At 40.0% G+C, this 19059-nt stretch overlaps 1 protein-coding gene across 2 annotated transcripts in view; it reads left to right on the top strand.

Moving 5' to 3' along the window:
- The window catches only part of SRPX (sushi repeat containing protein X-linked), an 89104-nt gene that overhangs the window by 31915 nt on the left and 38130 nt on the right, over positions 1-19059 (top strand). Inside the window, exons 2-4 of one of the 2 annotated variants that reach the window (XM_045860617.1) lie at positions 8324-8383; positions 13902-14093; positions 15549-15725. In XM_045860617.1, coding sequence (XP_045716573.1) covers positions 8324-8383; positions 13902-14093; positions 15549-15725 — 429 coding nt within the window. The remainder of the gene's footprint in view (positions 1-8323; positions 8384-13901; positions 14094-15548; positions 15726-19059) is intronic. The other variant, XM_045860618.1, reaches the window with a different exon arrangement.

Raw genomic sequence — 19059 nt, 5'->3', positions numbered from 1 at the left:
CCTAAAGCAAATTGTATCATCCGATCATCTGAGTTCATAGACTAGACTTGACAGCAGTTTATTTTACTAGAGAAGATTGAGTATGTGGCTTTTCCTGGTGGAAAACCAAGGACAGTAGTAAATATTTTAATAAAATACTTTGAAACACACAAAATGCCATTTATCTTTTATGGCAACCATATGAGGCATGGCTTATTGGAGTATTTGAGTTTTAGGGAGATTCAGTAGCCGTCTTGGTTCTTTAGAAGTGGAGCCTGTGACTTGTTGAAGGAATGCTGTCAGGGAAAACCTATATGTAAGGGAGAGAAGAAGAAAAAGCTGAGCAAGCATACAGTTTCAGGAACATAAATCCTACAGAATTTTCATGAAAGGTAACACCTATTTAACAGCTAAGTAGTAACAGCTAAGAAGTTCTATGAGTCTGTTTCTGACAGTAGAATTCCAGTTCAAAGTTCTCTCCTTGTTCTGTAATGTCTCTGTCCCCCTTAGTTACACTGGTGATATTTTGCATATTATAACTCATTACAAAGTTTGTGGGACTTCTATGAATCTTCATGGACTTCACTCCTTTAGACAAAAGCCATATTCACAAATCTCATAGACAAACTTTTCTCTGTTGTTTAATAGAGAGGATCTGTAAGACACCCTTAATCTCTTTAAAGGAACTTTTATGTGACTGAAGGTACTCTGAGGCACCACCTTGATTTAACAGAGGATTTGACAGTCATATCCTTGGCTTCATCTTTAAACTGTGTCTTCTTGGCAGTGCTTGGATTTGATCTTTGTTCAGAAGCCATCCAAATGTACTTTTCACTGTACTGAAACTGCAGTGTAACCCCTTTGGCAAACCATTTGCTAGGACTAAATCATCTGGCATCCGCAAATAAATGCCCTGTGGGTTCCAATAGTGCAAAATACTTTTTTCTAAGCATCCAAGTCTCTCCAGTATTGTCACAGTTCACATTTATATACTGAAGCTATCTGAGTAGGGTAAAACCATTCCAGATGCATGACCATAAGGACACCTGATTTATGTGTCATAAAAAGCTTAAGCCCTGGCTGGTGTGGCTTGGTTGGATTGTCATAGACCAAAAGGTTGTGGGTTCAACTTCCAGTTGGGGCATATTCCTGGGTTGTAGGTTTGGTTCCTGGTTGGGGTAAGTATCAGAGACAACTGATTGATGTTTCTCTCTCACATCAATGTTTCTCTTTCTCTCCCTTCCTCTCTCTGTAAAAGTTGATAAAAATTAAAAAATAGAAACTTAAGCAGATTCTTTTTTTACTATTCTCCTCCTTTATTCCCCCTCTGCACAGTACCTGCATTCCCTCCAGCATTCCCTGCTCCCTTAGTTCATGTCCAAGGGTTGTGCATATAAGTTCTTTGGTTTCTCCATTCCTGTACTACTCTTAACCTACCCCTGTCTATTTTGTATCTACCATTTATGCTTCTTATTCCCTGTACTTTTCCCCCCATTCTCCCCCTCTAATATCCCTGCTAATAACCCTCCATGTAATCTCCATTTCTATCATTCTGTTCCTGTCCTAGTTGTTTGCTTAGTTTGTTTTTCTTTTTGTATTTTTTAAAGGTTCAGTTGTTGCTAGTTGTGAGTTTGTTACCATTTTACTGTTCATGTTTTTTATCTTCTTTTTCTTAATAAGTTCCTTTAACATTTCATATAATAAGGGCTTGGTGATGATGAACTCCTTAAACTTGACCTTATCTGAGAAGCACTTTATCTGCCCTTCCATTCTAAATGATAGCTTTACTGGATAGAGTAATCTTGGATGTAGGTCCTTGCCTTTCTTGACTTGAAATACTTCTTTCCAGCTTCTTCTTGCCTACAAGGTTTCTTTTGAGAAATCAGCTGATAGTCTTATGGGAACTCCTTTGTAGGTAACGGTCTCTTTTTCTCTTGCTGCTTTTCAGATCCTCTCCTTATCTTTAATCTTGGGCAACTTAATTATGATGTGTCTTGGTGTGTTCCTCTTTGGGTCCAACTTGTTTGGGATTCTCTGAGCTTCCTAGACTTGTATGTCCATTTCCTTTACAAGCTTGGGGAAAATTTCTTTCATTATTTTTTCAAATAAGATTTCAATTTCTTGCTCTTCCTCTTCACCCTCTGGCACACCTATGATTCAGATGTTGGAATGTTTAAAGTTGTTCCAGAGGTTCCTAAGTGTCTCCTTACTTTTTTGAATTATTCTTTCTTAATTCTGTTCCAGTCAAATGTTTATTTCTTCCTTTTGTTCCAAATCGTTGATTTGAGTCCCGGTTTCCTTCCCTTCACTATTGGTTCCCTGTATATTTTTCTTTATTTTACTTTGCATAGCCTTCACTTCTTCATTTTGTGACCATACTCAATTATTGCTGTGAGCATCCTCATTACCAGTGTTTTGAAGTCTGCATCTGATAGGTTGGGTATCTCCTCATTGCTTAGGTTCTTTTTCTGAAGTTTTGATCTGTTCTTTCATTTGGGCCTTATTTCTTTGTCTCAACACATCTGTTACATTGTAAGGGGCCGAGCCTTAGGTATTTACCAGGGCAGAGCAACCCAGGTCACTGAATTGTGGCAGTGTTTGTGGGGGAGGGGTCAGAGAGGGACCAATGCCACTTGCTTGGCTCTTGGCCCACTTTCAAAAGACTGTCAGTTTCTCCTGCTGCCACAAGCATCATGGGTTTTTACAGCTAAGGGTTCTGAGGTGCTATTTTCCCTACACTGGAATCAGGGGTTATGCAGTCTGTCTTGCTCCCCATTTGTTCTTCCAGTTTATCTGTATGCAAATATGGGACCACCTGGTCCATGAGCCATTGTGTTGCCATGTGTCCTCTCTGTCCCAGCTGCCTGTCTCTGTCCCTCCGACCCATCTGGGTGAATGTTTCTTCTTTAAATCCTTGGTTATCAGACTTCCATACAGTTCTTCAATTTTCTGGCAGTTCTGGTGGTTGTTGTTTTTTAAATTGGTTGTTTCCTTCTTTTCGTTGTGCAAAGAGGCAAAGCATATCTACATATGCCTCCATCTTGGCCAGAACTCCCTCTTTTCTTTTCTTCCAACATTTATTGACTACCAATTCTGAATCATATGCTAGGTATACAAAACAAATTAGACATGGTTCTCACCACTGAGCAATTTAGACACATGATTGACTTCATAGACTATTTTAAATTTAAACCTAGACCTATGCTGTCTAGTATGGTAGCTAACTAGCCACATATGGCTATTTAAATTTAATTTAATTTAAATTATCTAAAATAAAAGTATTCAGTTCTGTAGTTCCACTAGCTATATTTCACATGCTTAATTATTACATGTGACTAGTGGTTACCCTATTGGACAGCACAGATATAGAGAATGTCCATCATTGCATCAAGTTCTATTGGACAGCAATAATCTAGAAAAAGCCAAGAAGATCCAATAAAAGGATAAGCATTTATCCTTGTTTTAAATATATTTGTCTCTCTCAAATTAAAAAGTCAAATATCAAGCAGGTACCACATACTTCTTCACGAAATATTCTTTTGGGTCATATACTGTTGTTAAAATCTACTGAAAGTTAGCAGCTTTTTTCACAAAGAAGTATATTCATGTACCAAAAGGCATATCCAATTACAAGGGGTACATGGACTCTCTAAAACACTTCCATTCATCCTCCAACAAGGGTGTCCAACCTGTGTCTGGGGGCTGCATGCAGCCCAGGATGGCTGTGAATGTGGCCAAACACAAAAATCATAAATTTACTTAAAACATTACGAGATACATTTTTGTCATTACATGTCACAATGTATTTAATGTATGGCTCAAGACAACACTTCTTCTTCCAATGTGGCCCAGAGATGCCAAAAAGTTGGACACCCCTGCTAGGAGATCAGGGATTTGGGTTAAGAATCTCCACTGCAAAGTGAATTTTATTTTCCCATGCACTTATAAAATTGATGCTGCTGTTTACTATTAAATATGGCTTCTTTTAAAAATGATTTTATGTAGTTACCTTTAGAGAGAGGGGAAGGGAGGGAGAAAGAGAAGGAGAGAAACATCAATGTGTGGTTGCCTCTCCCACACTCCCAACTAGGGACCTGGCCTGCAGCCCAGGCATGTGCCTTGACTGGGAATCAAACCAGTGACCTTTTGGTTTACAGGTTGGTGCTCAATCCATTGAATGACACCAGTAAAGGCTAAATATGTCTTGTAATGATAGTAAAATTATATTCAGAATAATGATGATGGAGAAAAGCAAAGATATCCAACAAAACATTAAGAATGCAGAGCTGTCTTCAGAATAACAAAAATAAACCCAAACCTGTGAGCTAAAAATATAACACAGAACCAGAAAATTGTACATTTGGATAATGTATCATAGTCAGTAAAGAAACATATGGTTTTAGCAAATTGGCAGTGTTTTCCATTAGTGTCAAATGCTCTGCACCCCACCCATGCCACACCTTACAGTCAGAAAACTTTAAGGTAGTGGAAGGAGCACTGTAGTAGCCTTCTAAAAATCACAATTCCTGATGTAATTCTAATACATTTAATAGATATTTTTTACAAGTGAGTTTGGTGTCAATGTTGTTATCTACCTGGACAGTCAGAATGAGAGGGTAGGTAGGATTCAGCAGGCCAGGAAAACCCTTTTTTGAAATTTTTGGGAAAAGAAATGGCTCTTTCTTTGAAAATCTGTTGTATTTGATGAAGTTTCTATAAGGAGAGCAGAATTATAAATGGAATTGGCTCCAGGTATGGCTAAGGGACAGAATCCTACAGGCACTGAGTTTCTACTTTCTGAGCCAACATGGAATTTGTATTTGTGTGGAAGAAGCACTGAAGCATTTTTTCCAAATAGTGGTGATCCAAACCATATGAGCACTGATTAATGGTTGTCACAATAAAATCTCAGTTAACCAGAATTCTAAAGGGATGGCCTTTTGTAAACAAAGAAGACTTTGTTAGGACACCTCCCCTCACCTCTTTCTCTTTTCTTTCTCTCTCCCTTTCCTTCCTTCCTTCTTTCTTTGTTTCTTTCTTTCTTTCTCTATTTCTTTCTTTTTCTTTCTTTAACCCTATGGGAAATCTTTCTTCAATATATATGAATATATTTCCCCTTTGCTGCTCTAGTAAGCTTTAGTAAGTATAATCTCTTGAAAATAAGTTGCCAGGCTTTGATATTGTATCCTTCAGGTTGTCCATTTTGTAGGCTGGTCATCATTTTTTATAGAAATTGATGTATGGGTTTAGGCTGAATATAAACTGGAAATTTGGAGGGGGCTGGATAATATCTAATTTTTTTTACTTTTATCTCCTATCAATAGTAGGCAGTAAATTTTCCATTCATTTTTGTGTCAGTTTGGATGGATTCAGCTTTAAGTAACCAACAATACTACTCACAGTGGCTTCAGTTGAAAGGACATTGTTTGTTGATCTAACAAGAAGTATGGAGATAAGATGTCTCAGACTGATTTATTATCCCAATAAGGTCATCATGGACCTTAGGTTCTTTTTATCCTTCCACTGTACCATCTTCAGCTGAAAATTTTTAATCTTGAGACTTCTTACCTCATGGTTGTAAAATGGCTGCTATAGCTTCAGGCATTCATCCTTATATAATAGCATCTAAAGCAGGTATCAGTAGTCTCATCATATTCCAAATTTGACATATGTATAAGTATATATATATGTGTACATATATGTATATATATATATACACATATTTCATCATGTATATAGTTTACAGTATCTGCTTTTTTTTATTAGCTGTGTTTCACATGCATTTCCTATTCCAAACTTGATTAGTGGCTATAAAATAGCTTGTTGATATAAGATAATTTGTTTATTCATTGCCCTATTGTCAGACTTTAATTTTCACTATAATAAACAATATGTGACAAATGCATCTTGGAATGCTGATGTACCAGTAAAGTTGGGCTGTTCACCTCAGGTGCCCCCATCTCTTCAGTAGGTCTCAGTCCTTTCCTTTCTGTATGGAGGGACCCCTCTAATGAGTATACTCATCTCAAATTATTTCTGAAAGAGTGAGTGTTGTGATGGTCATGGAGATGCACTGACTAGATCTTTATTTAAGGAAAAACTGGTTGGCTCAACTGCAGGCAGTCAGCCAGCAGTCCCTTCAGAGATTGCCTCAGCTGTTAGGAGTGTTTAGCCCAAGTTCATGTCCTTCCCAAGGTGGGCCATATTGAATGGCTGATTGATGCAAGGGTATAAAGATCCAGTCATTTCTGCCCAACATGAGAGGCTGTCATTGGGCTGAAATCAGAGCTCAACACTTCCGCCTGTCCAGACCTTCTTCCATCTTCTTCCTTTCACAGGTGTTGATTCCTGTGCACTGAACTCCACCTTAGAAGCTAGTTCCTAGAGAATTTAACCTGTGATGGTTGTCTTCTTTACTTAAAGTCAGGGATAAGTGCAGAGTTTCTTACTGCCTAGGTAGATTATATGGAGGCCAGGATGAGCTGGGGAAAGAGAAAAGTACTCTTAATATGAGACAGATCTCCCAACATTTACAAATGTGACATATGGAGTTGGAGAATCCAAGAATCCTTAGTGGAATTCCAGTTAAACTCTGATTATGGAGAGAAATGGGGGAGGGTGGAAGGGGAGAAGCAGTAGAGTCTTTAACATTTCTAATATATTCAATAGGTATCTTGAGAACTAAGCTTCTTTGAGTTATATGCATAATAAACATTATTTTCCATTACAAAAGTAATACATTTATAGTAGAAAATTTAGAAGAGAAGGAAGCAGAAAAACATCCAATTATCATAGACCCTTTTCTATGCATTGTTTATTTTGAATTTGATTGCTTTAAATTGTTATAAATCACACCATTTATATAACTTTGTTACAGTACATTTTCACTTAATGTTATAAGAAAGCTTTTTTCCACACTATTATTTTATAAACATAATTTTTATAATGGTTATATTTCATTATATCCAATGAATGCATTATGGTTTATTTAACCATAACATTGGCCATTTGGTCATTTTATAGTCTTTTGCTATTATAAGTGACATTGCAAAGAAATCTTTGTATGTAAATTTTTTTCTATATTCAATATAATTTCCTTGGGATAGATTTCCAGAAATGGAATGACTTGATCAGGGGGTTCAAACATAAGCTTTTGATTCATGTTGCTAGATTGCTTTCCTAAAGAGTATCACAGGCTTTCATGTTTACTTTTTGGTATGGAATAATGAAAAGTTTGTGTAATTTTCTACCTATCTGAATAGCCAGAAACCAGGTAAAGAAACCTGGGGCAAAGCAGAACATATAACTGGGGTCTTTTCCAAATGGACATGGCCCAGCCTTCATCAACTCCCCACTTTCAATTTCTACACTCACTATCTCTCATTCAGAATACAAGTGAAGTAGAGACCATTACTCAATCACTTATTCTGTATGGGGATTTGAATAACCTCATAATAGAGAGCATCTCTGTCTGTTAGGATTGTAGGTTCCTGTAGGTAAATGTGTGGCCACAATGGTGCCAACTCAACAGTCAGTAACAGATGAGGAAGTCTAGAAGGAAGGATGTTTAGATTTAAGATTACTATTTTGAAGTTTGGGGCCTGATACCATTTTAAAGATTAAGGATCTACCATTTACTGGAATTCAATATTTAATATTTTAAAAATGATTTGATTCCAACTTCCAAATGAGTTTAAATTTTAAAATTATTAAATACAGACCTTCTCACTGAGTCTTTGGTTTTCAAGGATAGCAAGACTCATCAAGAAGTTTTACTTTAGCCATGCCTTGATGAGAAGTTCTGAATAAACATCTAGATTATCGATTTTGGTCCTCATTTCCTACAAATATACCAAAGCAGCTTTATATTTCTTTTGTCACTAAGACATTTGATTTGCCTCCTTATGCTCCACTCAAATTCACTTCACAAGATGGACTGATTTTCAGGTGCCATAAACATGCAGTTCTGCTGGGTGTTCTTTGACTGCTGGAGAAACTGTGGGCTGTGTCTGAGTCACACACCTTTCACTGTGTCTCCCCTGGCATGAGATTCATATACATTGGCGTCTTCTCAGAGTGAATTTGCCGAGTCCAGAATTTCATTTGGCACGTGGTGATTCCCAAACAGTTTGAGGCTCATTTTGATTGGCTCTAGTCATCCCAACCCAGCCAGGTTCACTCTGAGAGGTCCCCTGTCCTTTCATGAATGGCCATAGAAGCTTTTACTCTTGGCTCTGCGTTCTAATAGCCCTTCCTGCATGGACTGTGCCAAAGCAGTGCTTCGAAATATTCATCCATATCATGTGGCTTTTCTTGCTGCAGTTTCTGTTCTTTTTTATTGTAGGATCTGGAGACTCACCGCTAGAAGATGATGAAGTCGGGTACTCACACCCTAGATATAAAGGTGAATGCTTTGCTTATATGCTAATGAGGACCTGCTGATGCCAGGAGAACTTTCTTTTTTGCCCTGCATAGCAGATTATAATAAAGTGTAATTAATGTAATTAATTACGTAATTAATGTAATTAATTACAAACAATGTAATTAAGTTCTAATTACTTGTCCAAAACAACATATTTAAAATTAATATGCGTATTAATTTCAAATACAAAGGAAAACTAAAGAAAGCAAACAAAAAGCATTTGGAAATCTCTGAAGTGCTGACCTTCAGTATCTCAGTGGTCATTTTATTCTCATAAGTTTCTTTATTGAAACTTATTATTTCTGCAAAGCCAAGCTCTAGCTGATGAAAGTGAAAATCAAGCTATGAGTTCAGCCTGATTCATACATTACAGCCAGAATCATCCAGAGTAAACTATCCAAGGTCAAATCTGGGCCCAGTGCTGCTAATGTAGTGAGATGAATGGGGACTGACAAAACTTGATTTTCATAAGCTCATTTCATCGTACTCTTTCTGAGTCCAGCTTGGCTCCTGAAATGATGAGTAAAGTCTGTTGCCCCATGAAACTTTAATCTAATGTAAAGAATTTCATCTCTACATATTTCCAGCAATCCACCCAAGTATAAAAAGCCTAATCAAGAACCTTCTATGCAGGCTCAGGTAAGTATGCCCACAAATATTTCTACTGGTGAGTCGTTTCTCTGAAACATAGGGAGCCCTAGGAAAAGTGAAGGTAAACAGTTTTTGAAGGTAAATTTAAATCATTTCTTTCTGAATCTGGTTCCCTTTATAGTGGAGAAATAATTTTAAGGAATTGGTTAATAAAGTTCCATTGTGGTATTTTGGCCAGGAAATTTGTCCACATTATGGCAATAGAAGAATGCCCTGCTCTGTTGTGATGTCTGTTGTAAGAGAATCAGGGTAGTGCTGGTCAGCCTTTGGTTGGAGAGAGTCCTTCAGTTGTTTCCCACACAAGTGAAAAGTCGTTCTAAAGTAATGACTGGTGCCTATGTCCAGGTGTGTCTCCCACCATAGTCACATTTGCTTTTGACCTGTGAATACAAATACTCATTTCTATCCACAGCTCCTATACTAATTGTTTCAGGAATTAACCGGTCAAGCAAAGCACAAACTTGTTAATGAGATGTTTGGGGTAAGAAGGTATTGTGATTCCTAACACTTCTTAATTAATTGAGGCTTTAAAAAATCTTTTTTTTTCCTTTGAGTCCCTGCTTCACAAATCTTCCTAAAACACATGCATACAAATGTGACATGACATGTACAGTACAGGTTGTCTACTGCCCAATGATCTACTGGGATCATTGTTCCCAGTGTTTGTCCTCATCTCACAGCATTGAAGTTGTGGAAGGTAGTCCAGATGGTCAAAATATGTGTCTGCCTAAAGCATACCCTGAATGTTTAAGAATAAATACTTCTTAAGGTATTGTTTGTATTGTCAGGTTTAGCTTTAAAACTTAGATACCAACCATTGTTAATTGGAGATTTAGCGCTAGATCTTCCAGCCCCTGCACAGTGCCTGGCACAGAGTATATATTCAATAAGTGGTTTTAAATTTAATTTAAGTAAAAGAAAAAAGTGAAATTTAACCCACATTTATTTTGTTCCCAGAATGTGGCAAACATTGCTTTTGATTTTTTTACTTGGAATGCCATCAGATTTTCACACTAAATGATGGAAGGGATAAGGCACATGGAGATATGTTTATTCCTTATTTACAGGTGGAGGAACCATCGATTAGAGAAGGTAGGTGACTTGCCCAGAGTCACACAGCTAGCAAACATTACATTGGGTTTGAAATCCAGGTGTTTAAGCTCCGTGTCTCGAGTTTGCTAGTTCTTTCTCATTAGTCATGGCATTTCACTTAATTGGAATGCTTACCACATTGACCCACAAAAAATGAAAAAAAAAAACCTTTTCTGAATAATGGATCTAGATTTCTCCCTAAATAAACCTCATCTTAATTGAAGCAGCATAAGAGCTTCCTTTCCTTAAACCTCTACATTAAATGTTTTGCTAATTCACTTTAACTCATAGTGCTTGTATCACTTCAAATTCAAGTCTCTCATTGACATTTTAATTACTGTCACTGCAGGGCCCCTAAACTATCAAAATATATTCCAAAGACTGGTCTTGGAAAATAATCCAAAGTAACTTTTTTTTTTAGAATAGATTCTAAAAGATTCTTCTCCACATGTCGGCAACAGTACAGGTTTTGGATATACAGCCAGCACTACTAGGATTTGAAGACTCAGAATATGGAGCCAAATCTGCTAATTGCATGTTGTATCAAAATATGTGAATTCGTGATGTATGTATACCCAGGTCATCCTCTAATGTACCTGCTAGCCTTAAATATTTGTCATGGGAATATTTGTAGAAAAGACAACCAGAAAGTGTGTGATAACAACTTCAGGTATGCTGCCTCATATTAGTTTACTCTGAAATTGGCCCTGGCTGGTGTGGCTCAGTGGTCTGAGCACTGGCCTGTGAACTTAAAGGTCACTGGTTCAGTTCTCAGTGCTGCGATTGCAGGCCAGGTCTCCAGCTGGGGGGATGTGAGAGCCAACTGATCGATGTTTCTCTCACACATCCATGTTTGTATCCCTCCCTGTGCCTCTGTAAAATAAATAAACACATAAAATCTTTTAAACTGTGTCCTTCCTAAACTCACACCAAAGTCCACAAGCTAGATGTGATAGCTGTCAACGTTGGAGTGAAAAACAAGTAGAAAATTGGACATTCTTCCAGTTTATATATCAGTACAATTATGATCAGGACCCAGAATGCAAAAAAGATTTGCCCTCAGCTGGAAGGGTTACAAGACTACCCAAAGTTGTCATAAGAAGGAGTAAGGTGGTGGAAATGGGTATGAGATGGGTATTGGCTGAGAGATAGATAAGACAGGGTTTGAATCATACAACATAAAAGCTAAATGAGACTTTGAAAAGAGTTTAATCCACTCAAGTCTCTTGAAGATAAGGAATCTGGTTGCCTGAAAAATTTAGTTAATCATTCAGGGTTACTAGAAGATGATAGAGTTCAGAAGTGTGCCCAGGCCTCTTGACTCTTTGCCCAATATTGTATCTGCACAAGCTCATTACGTTTTCAACATCTCCCTTTGGGTCTCCATATTCACTCCCACCACAGTACTCTTCCCCCACCTCCAGTAGAGATTTTATTTTCTTTCCCAGGAGCTTAGTTCTCAGCCACGGATTTCACAGTTTGGCCTCTGAGATGGTGGAAAAAGAGGCAGTTAAGGGGAGCCAAGTGGCAAGAAAAGAAGACTAGAGATGGGGAAGCATGGAAGCACTGCAGAGCAGGCAAGGCAAGTAAGGAAAGAGGCAGTGGGGAAGCTAGGGAGAAGAGGGGAAGACGGTTAAGATAAAGAGGTAAAGTAACAGGTGATTTTTAAGATGTGACATCATTTTAAGTTCTCTGACAAACTATCAAAAGTGCTTCTTGGAGATGAAAAACACTAAGTGCATTTGGGGGATGTCCTTGTAGGTGATTTTTTCTATTACAATTACAAAAGAAAAGGGGAGAGAGACTTCTAGTAGTCACAGAAACCAGTAGTTTCCAAATCTCAGTTTTGTTTGAGTGGTAGCCATCTGTGGATTTTTCCAGAATTTATCTTAAGGACTTTTCATTGTAGAAAACATATACACAGCTGGGCAGTGCTAAGCAAGCATACTCGAAGGACTTCCCATTTACCTGTGATCTTGAAACCTAGTTTCATGGCCTGCTTGGAGCCATTACCAGAGAAAGTACTAAAATATTTAAAATGGTTCAAGAATTATTTTATATGTAGAAGAAAATAATGGAGATACATGTGCTGTTTTGTACTCACTTCAGGGTCCAGATTTTTCTCTTTTAACAATGTTAGCACATAGACTACATGTGTAAACTTTAGAGGAAGGTAAATCTGTTCAAGGGAAGTCTGTAGGCCAGGTGTGAGCTCCTGCAAGTCTGTATCCACGTGGCTGAATTTAATCAGCTGTACACTAAGCACTCAAGACAATGCTTTCATCCAGAATGTTTAGGGTATACTGCTTGAGTCCTGACTTTAGGACTCACTTGGGACCGTCTGAAAAACATTAAATCATGAAACATGACAGCACAAAGGTAACAAAGCAGTCTATGCACCATGCCTGGTAATGGCTGAGAAGCACTTAGAAACATCCTCAGAAGAGAATTCCTGGAAAAGTCAAGCAGGGTGTGTCCTCTTTTCTGGCCACATGATGGCGCATGAAGCCCACTCACTGACAGCTCAGGTGATGGCATGGGGAAAGCCTGGCAGGCTTGAAGAAGCTCCTCACTAGCCGCAGTGAGTGTGCAGTGCCCACTGAGGGAAATTCTCCACCGAGGAGCTAGTCTTGCCCTAATAATTTTATGGCACCCAGTGAGCAGCTTCCAAAGGCACAGGAAGAAGTTCTGATTTATTACTGTTATCCTAACTGTGCTCTGGATAACTATGAGATTAAAATCAAAATATCTTGGAACTATGCCATCTTGGAAGGATGTCACTCTCTTACCTACTTGGAGCATATCTGGGAACATCTGAAAAGGGGAGTTGCAATGATTCTGTTACTTTAAGCCAAAATTATATACTGTGGGGAGAAACCTGGAAATAGTAGCTTCATTCAAATTAATTATAATTAGTATTATGAGTTTTTATAGAATATAAATACAGATGTGGAAAAATCCAAATTATTATTTTATTTTCTTTTTCTTTCTTTAAATTGAATTTATTGGGGTGACATTGGTTGATAAAATTATATAGGATTCAGGGGTACGGTTCTATAATACATCATCTGTGTACTGTGCTGTGTGTTCCCCACCCCAAGCCAAGTCTCCTTCCTTCACCATTTATTCCCCTTTTACCTTCTTCTACCTTCCCCCTCCCCACTTTCCTTTTGGTAATCACCATACTATTGTCTGTGTCTATAAGGTTTTGTTTGTTTTGTTTTATGTTATTTTGTTTTGCTTAATCCTTTCATGTTTTTTTCTCCCAAGCCTACACCCCCCCCTTCCCTCTGACAGCTGTCACATTCCTGTCAGGACCTGCAAGGTCATTTGCAAGGCCATATATGGATGGTTGGGGTTCACAAAGGTTACCAGTTGCCCTGAAGACAATTATGTATCTAGTTCAGGGAGATGTTGAAAAGAACAAGCATTTATTGAATCTTTACTGTGTGGTAGGCACCGTGCTAGGCACTGATGTATTATTTTTTGGTTCTCACAAGAGCCTGGACATAGCTGTAGGTATCAACTCATAGAGATTAAGTAACTTGTTCAAGATCACATAGGTAGTAATGGAGGAACCTGAATTCGTATTCAGATACATCATAACTTCCCCATACAGAGATATCTTAAAAGACATGGGGCACTATCTGGAAGTCCACAATATGGAATGCAGCTAGTCAGCGACTTCTAGGATGAGGAAACCTATTTTCTGAAGATGTTATTTTCTGTTTCTTTCCTCCTTTTTTGTTACCTCTAGACACCCCATGGTGCTCTCCCATCAAGGTGAAGTACGGGGATGTGTACTGCAGGGCCCCTCAAGGAGGATACTACAAAACAGCCCTGGGAACCAGGTGTGACATTCGCTGCCAGAAGGGCTATGAGCTGCATGGCTCTTCCCAGTTGATCTGCCAGTCAAACAAACGGTGGTCCGACAAGGTCATTTGCAAGCGTGAGTAGTCCAGCCCCATGTTGGTCCTCAGGGCCAGTTAGCGCCAGAATCTTTTTCTTTGAGAGGCTTTTTACTGAATGTTTTATGGCCTTTGATGAGAAAAACTCCCCTTGTGAGCAAAATGCAGGGGGATTTCTAAGATACTGAGGAAGTGATATGATACCTTTCAGAGGGAAGGATGTGATCAGCTATTGGGGAAAGAGGAAGAGAATAGTGGCTTGTTCAGCAAACAGGTTATGTTTATTCAGTAAATGCTGGACTCTTTGAAGGCACTAGAGATTTAGAAATAAGACACACACAGGCTCTGCCATCATGGGTATCACAGAATAGCGTGAGAGACAGTGAAGCAGAGATGTAAACCATGACAGCAGAGAAGAATGGTGCTAAGTCATGGACCTGGGGTAATGGACACAAGTATTCTCCCAGGAGGTAGAGATTTGGGAGGCAGGGAACCAGTTCCTGAAGGATGCTGCTCATTCCAGAAAGGAAGTGTACCTCATGGAAGAAGACTGGAAGGGTATTTCAGGGGTGGCTTTAAGCCTCATGAAAAGTCATATGCAGAAGTGGTACATCATTGTCAAAGCACATGTGAGATACCATCATTTTCCAAAACAGCTACCATTTACTGAGTTCTTACTATTTGCCAAGCATTTCACATACATTCAGGTTTTTCCAACAATGCCATTGATGTGGGTGCCATTCCTTTAACTTTATTGTTAGGGAAACTGAGGCTTACAGCTACAGCCATGTGGTCTGGTCTACACAGACTGTGCAGTGTGTGACTAGTGAACACTTTTTGGTGCTTCATCCAGATCTCTCTGGATGCCCTTTAACCTGCGTGTCCATTGCCACCTCCCACCCCCAGGTTCTGAGTGCTTTGCTTCTAATGACTTGCACATTTGATGTTCTTCAGAGGAAGCAGAGGGCTCTGCTCCTTTAGAGGACTTCCCTCTTTGTTCTGACAGGCAGAGCATTCCCGCGAGGACCTATAGCTGCTCAATACTGACTGGTAAAGGATTATGAAAGGCCAGCTTCCTTGCCTGGAGGCAGGACAAATTCTAATGTCATTCATGTTCCAGAACTCCTTTTTGGGAGCAGTCTGAGGCTGACTTTGCCTGAGAGCCTACCTTGCCTGGGTTCCTCTCACCCAATGGTCTGCCTCTCCCACCCCTCCCTGGTCTCCCCCAGGAACACTCACTTACTAAATCCCTGCATATAAATCCTTATCTCAGACTCTGTTTTTGAGGAACCCAACTTAAGACAGTGGCTTACCTAGGATGCCAACTTGAGCCACTCTGAGCCACCCTTCTGTGTGACATGTAACCATCCATTATTTTTCTAATTCTGTCCATTGTATTTAAATTAACTTTTAACCCTATGCTTTCCGAGTTTCTGGACTGTGAAACTCTATGGACAAAACCTAAGAAGCTGAATGTCTGGTTTTCTGTTTTTCAGAAAAGCGATGTCCTACCCTTGTCATGCCAGCAAATGGAGGGTTCAAATGCATAGATGGTGCCTACTTTAATTCTCGGTGTGAGTACTATTGCTCACCAGGATACACACTGAAAGGGGAGAGGACAGTCACGTGTATGGACAACAAAGCCTGGAGTGGCCAACCAGCATCTTGTGTTGGTAAGAAAATCTCACAGTTTTCAGGAGGCACATACTTTGTAAGAAGCAGGGGCTGTTTGTCCAGTGGATTTGAAAGGAAGTATCAATATCCCACGTGTAAAGCATTAGCATCCAGCTTTGCTTTCAGTAGCTTCCTTCATCCCTAGTTCTCTAGTTCAGCTCAGACCTAATCTCAGTCTCTGTCTTCCAGAAGTGACTTAGCAGCTGATGGCTGTCATCTGACATTTGTCTCTTTTTTGGTTTCCTACCGAGGCAGCTGCAGGCTGGCAGAGTGAGGGAACACTACTGCTGCTTTAAATCAGGGATCTTCCTTATAGCTCTGAACAGAGCAGAGCTCCTGACATTTGAGGGGCAGTCCTTCAGAGAGCATCTGTGGGTCTTTCACCCAGCAGATTTCCTTTGTTGCTGACTCTAGTAGTCAGTGAGCACATAGTTTGCTAAACTGGAAGGGGTTTGAATGTTTTACCTTACTCTGGGTTTGTTGAGCAGTAGTTCTCATGGGGTGCTCCTGGGAGCTGCAGCATCAACCTAGAACCTCTGTAGAAATGCAAATTCTCAAATCAGAGGGTGGGTCTAGCACTTTTGCTATCCTGAGCTCTCCCGGGGACTCTAAAGTGCTTAGGGAGCCACTGATCTAAGGCAGTGCTTCTCAAAGTTTAACATGCATCAGAATCACCTGGGGACCTTGGTAGAAATAAAGATTCTAACCCAGCAGGTCTGGGATGGGCCTGGGATTCTGCTAGACTATGCTCTAGGGCAAAATCTCTGAACCTTGGCACAGTGGAAATTTGGGGCCACGTAATTCTTTATCATGGTGACCTGTCCTCTGCACTATGGAATGTTTATCAGATCCTTGGCTTTTACTCACAATATGCCAGTAACATTCTTTTTTCCCTAGTTGTGACAACCAGAATGTCTCCAGACATTGTGAAATATCCCCTGGAGGGGAGAGGAAAAGAAGAAGAAAAATCACTGCCCCATTGACAATCTCTGGTCAAGGGGCATGGATCCCCACCTTGGCTACCTACTGGAATTGCTCGAGTATCTTTTAGATGCTAGTAATACCTTACTTCTACCCTAGAGATTCAGATTTATTTAGCCTGTTGTGGGATAGTTGGAGGAGGCAAGTAGCATTATAAAAGCTTTCCAGGTGGTTTTCATGTGCAGCTAATATAGAGGAACATTGAGAGCAGTGATTCTGGAACTGTTGTCCCCTGACCAGCAACATTACTATCTCCTGAGATCTTGTTAGAAATGCAAAGTCCCAGCCCCACTCCACATGTGCAGGATTAGAAACTCTGGGGTAGGGCCTAGCCATCTACATTTTCATAGACCCTCCAGGAAACTTGGATGCTCTGCAGGGGTGTCCAATCTTTTGGTGGTTCTAGGTCACGCTGGAAGAAAAAGAGTTGTCTTGGGCCACGCATTAAATACGCAAACACTAATTAAAACCAAAAACTCTCATAATGTTTTAAGAAAATTCACAATTTTGTGTTGGGCTGCATTCACATCCATTATTGGGCCACATACAGCCCATAGGCTGTGGGCTGGACACCCCTGCTTGGGAACCTGCCCTCAAAGGTCAAAATATACTAAAAATAATGCCCTTGAACCTGCGGCATCAGCACAAGCAGGAAGCTTGTTAGAAATGTAGAATCTGAGGATCCATCTCAAGCCTGGCAGATCAAAATCCACATTTTAAGAAGATCCCTAGGGGATTCCTATGCCTTTAAAATGCTGAGACAGACTGCTGTAGGTAGTGGTTATCATTTCCATCTGGATATCTAGGCCCCTGCTATTTTTCCAAAGCTGCCACATAAACTGTTACAGCTGCCAGAACCCATCCTTACAGAACATTCTAGTCCAATTTCCCATTCTACAGGTGAGGGCTGACAGGTCACCTGACTTGCTTGAAGTTGCTTACAGGTAGGCTTTCAGGCCCTTGATCCCTGAATCCAGGGACAGCTCTGGCACTGACGTGCTATAGTAGCCGGCCATAGTACTCTGGCTCCTACCCTTGTGGGATCTTCCCATCGTCTAGAGAACTATTCAGCTGTCTGCTAATGTGCTTTACCACAAGCACTCCTTCCTCACTGCTCAGTGTCTGAGACATATACTTCAGGACTAAGACTGAAATTGGATGCTACCCTCTGGGGGCAGATACGCAACAATGCCTCCAATCTTGGTCCCTGGGGTGTCTTCATGATGACACACCCTGTCTACTGTCTTCCCTGGTAGCATCCACCATTTTCACTCTGCAGTTATGTGGTTACTAAGCTACAGCCAAGGGACCTGGCCCAAGATGTGGTCAAAACCCATCTATACCAGAGTCACAGCCTGGATCATACCTTGTATCAATTTGACAAGAGCAGCAGGTTCAAATTACTCAGATAACCAACTGACTCACATTTATTCTGGGCTTTTCTCTTTCTAGGATTTAGGTAGCAGTTTGTATTGGCCAGTAATTGGGAAAACAAAGGCCACTGTAGGTATTTCAAACAGAGGGGAATTTAATAAATTTAACATGGGGAAGTGGTTACAAAAATATAGGAAGAGCTGAAGGAGCAAAAGAGGAAAAACTGTTACCAGGGACAAGTTACAGCAGAAGTCATTCCAACCAAGGGCTGGAGTAGGAAAAGTAGAATGGTAGTGTTATCCTGAGTCCATGAGCCCACCCATGATACTGATGTTTCCATAATTGATGCCATCATTGGTGAGAATGAAGTCACGAGGCAACATTCCTGTTGATGTTTCAGGAGTCTAGAGAACCCTCACTGATGCTCCTACCAAAAGCATAATGGCTTTTACCTCCTTTCTGCCCTCTGGTCCCAGGAGGCACTGTTCTGTGGCAAATCTATCTGGCACCCACCTGGGAAATGTAACTTTGAGGCTTTTAGCTAGACAGTAAAGGGGAGATTATAGAAAAACTGAGTATCAACAGAATATTTGGCCCAGTAACCTTTTTCTGAGGTTTTAAACTTCTCTCCCAGAATCATTGTAGTTGTCAGTGAAAAGAAAGACCTCAGAGTGGTCCTGGTCAACCAGCACAGGTACCATGGTGCTGGGACTATGAACTCTGAATATGCTCCTCTTGAAGGGTATAACCTAAAGCCAGATGTTCAGGTCAAAATGGCCTCTCATGGATATTGCTTTCATTATGTCCCCTGTCACTTGGTATGTGCAAGCTAGTTTTTCAAAACAATTAAAAAAGTTTTGAAGCTCTCCTCCCTCTCATTGGAAAGGGCAGAGGTGATGGGAGGAGATGCTCAGAAATCTTTCTGCTAAGCAAGTGCTGGCAAAGAGTTCTCTAGGAATCATACCATTTCGATGTCCA

The sequence above is a fragment of the Phyllostomus hastatus genome, unplaced genomic scaffold (genome assembly GCF_019186645.2).
Source record: "Phyllostomus hastatus isolate PE091 unplaced genomic scaffold, TTU_PhHast_1.1 phas_scaffold_200, whole genome shotgun sequence".
Taxonomy (NCBI): domain Eukaryota; kingdom Metazoa; phylum Chordata; class Mammalia; order Chiroptera; family Phyllostomidae; genus Phyllostomus; species Phyllostomus hastatus.
This window is presented reverse-complemented; position numbering and strand designations above follow the sequence as displayed.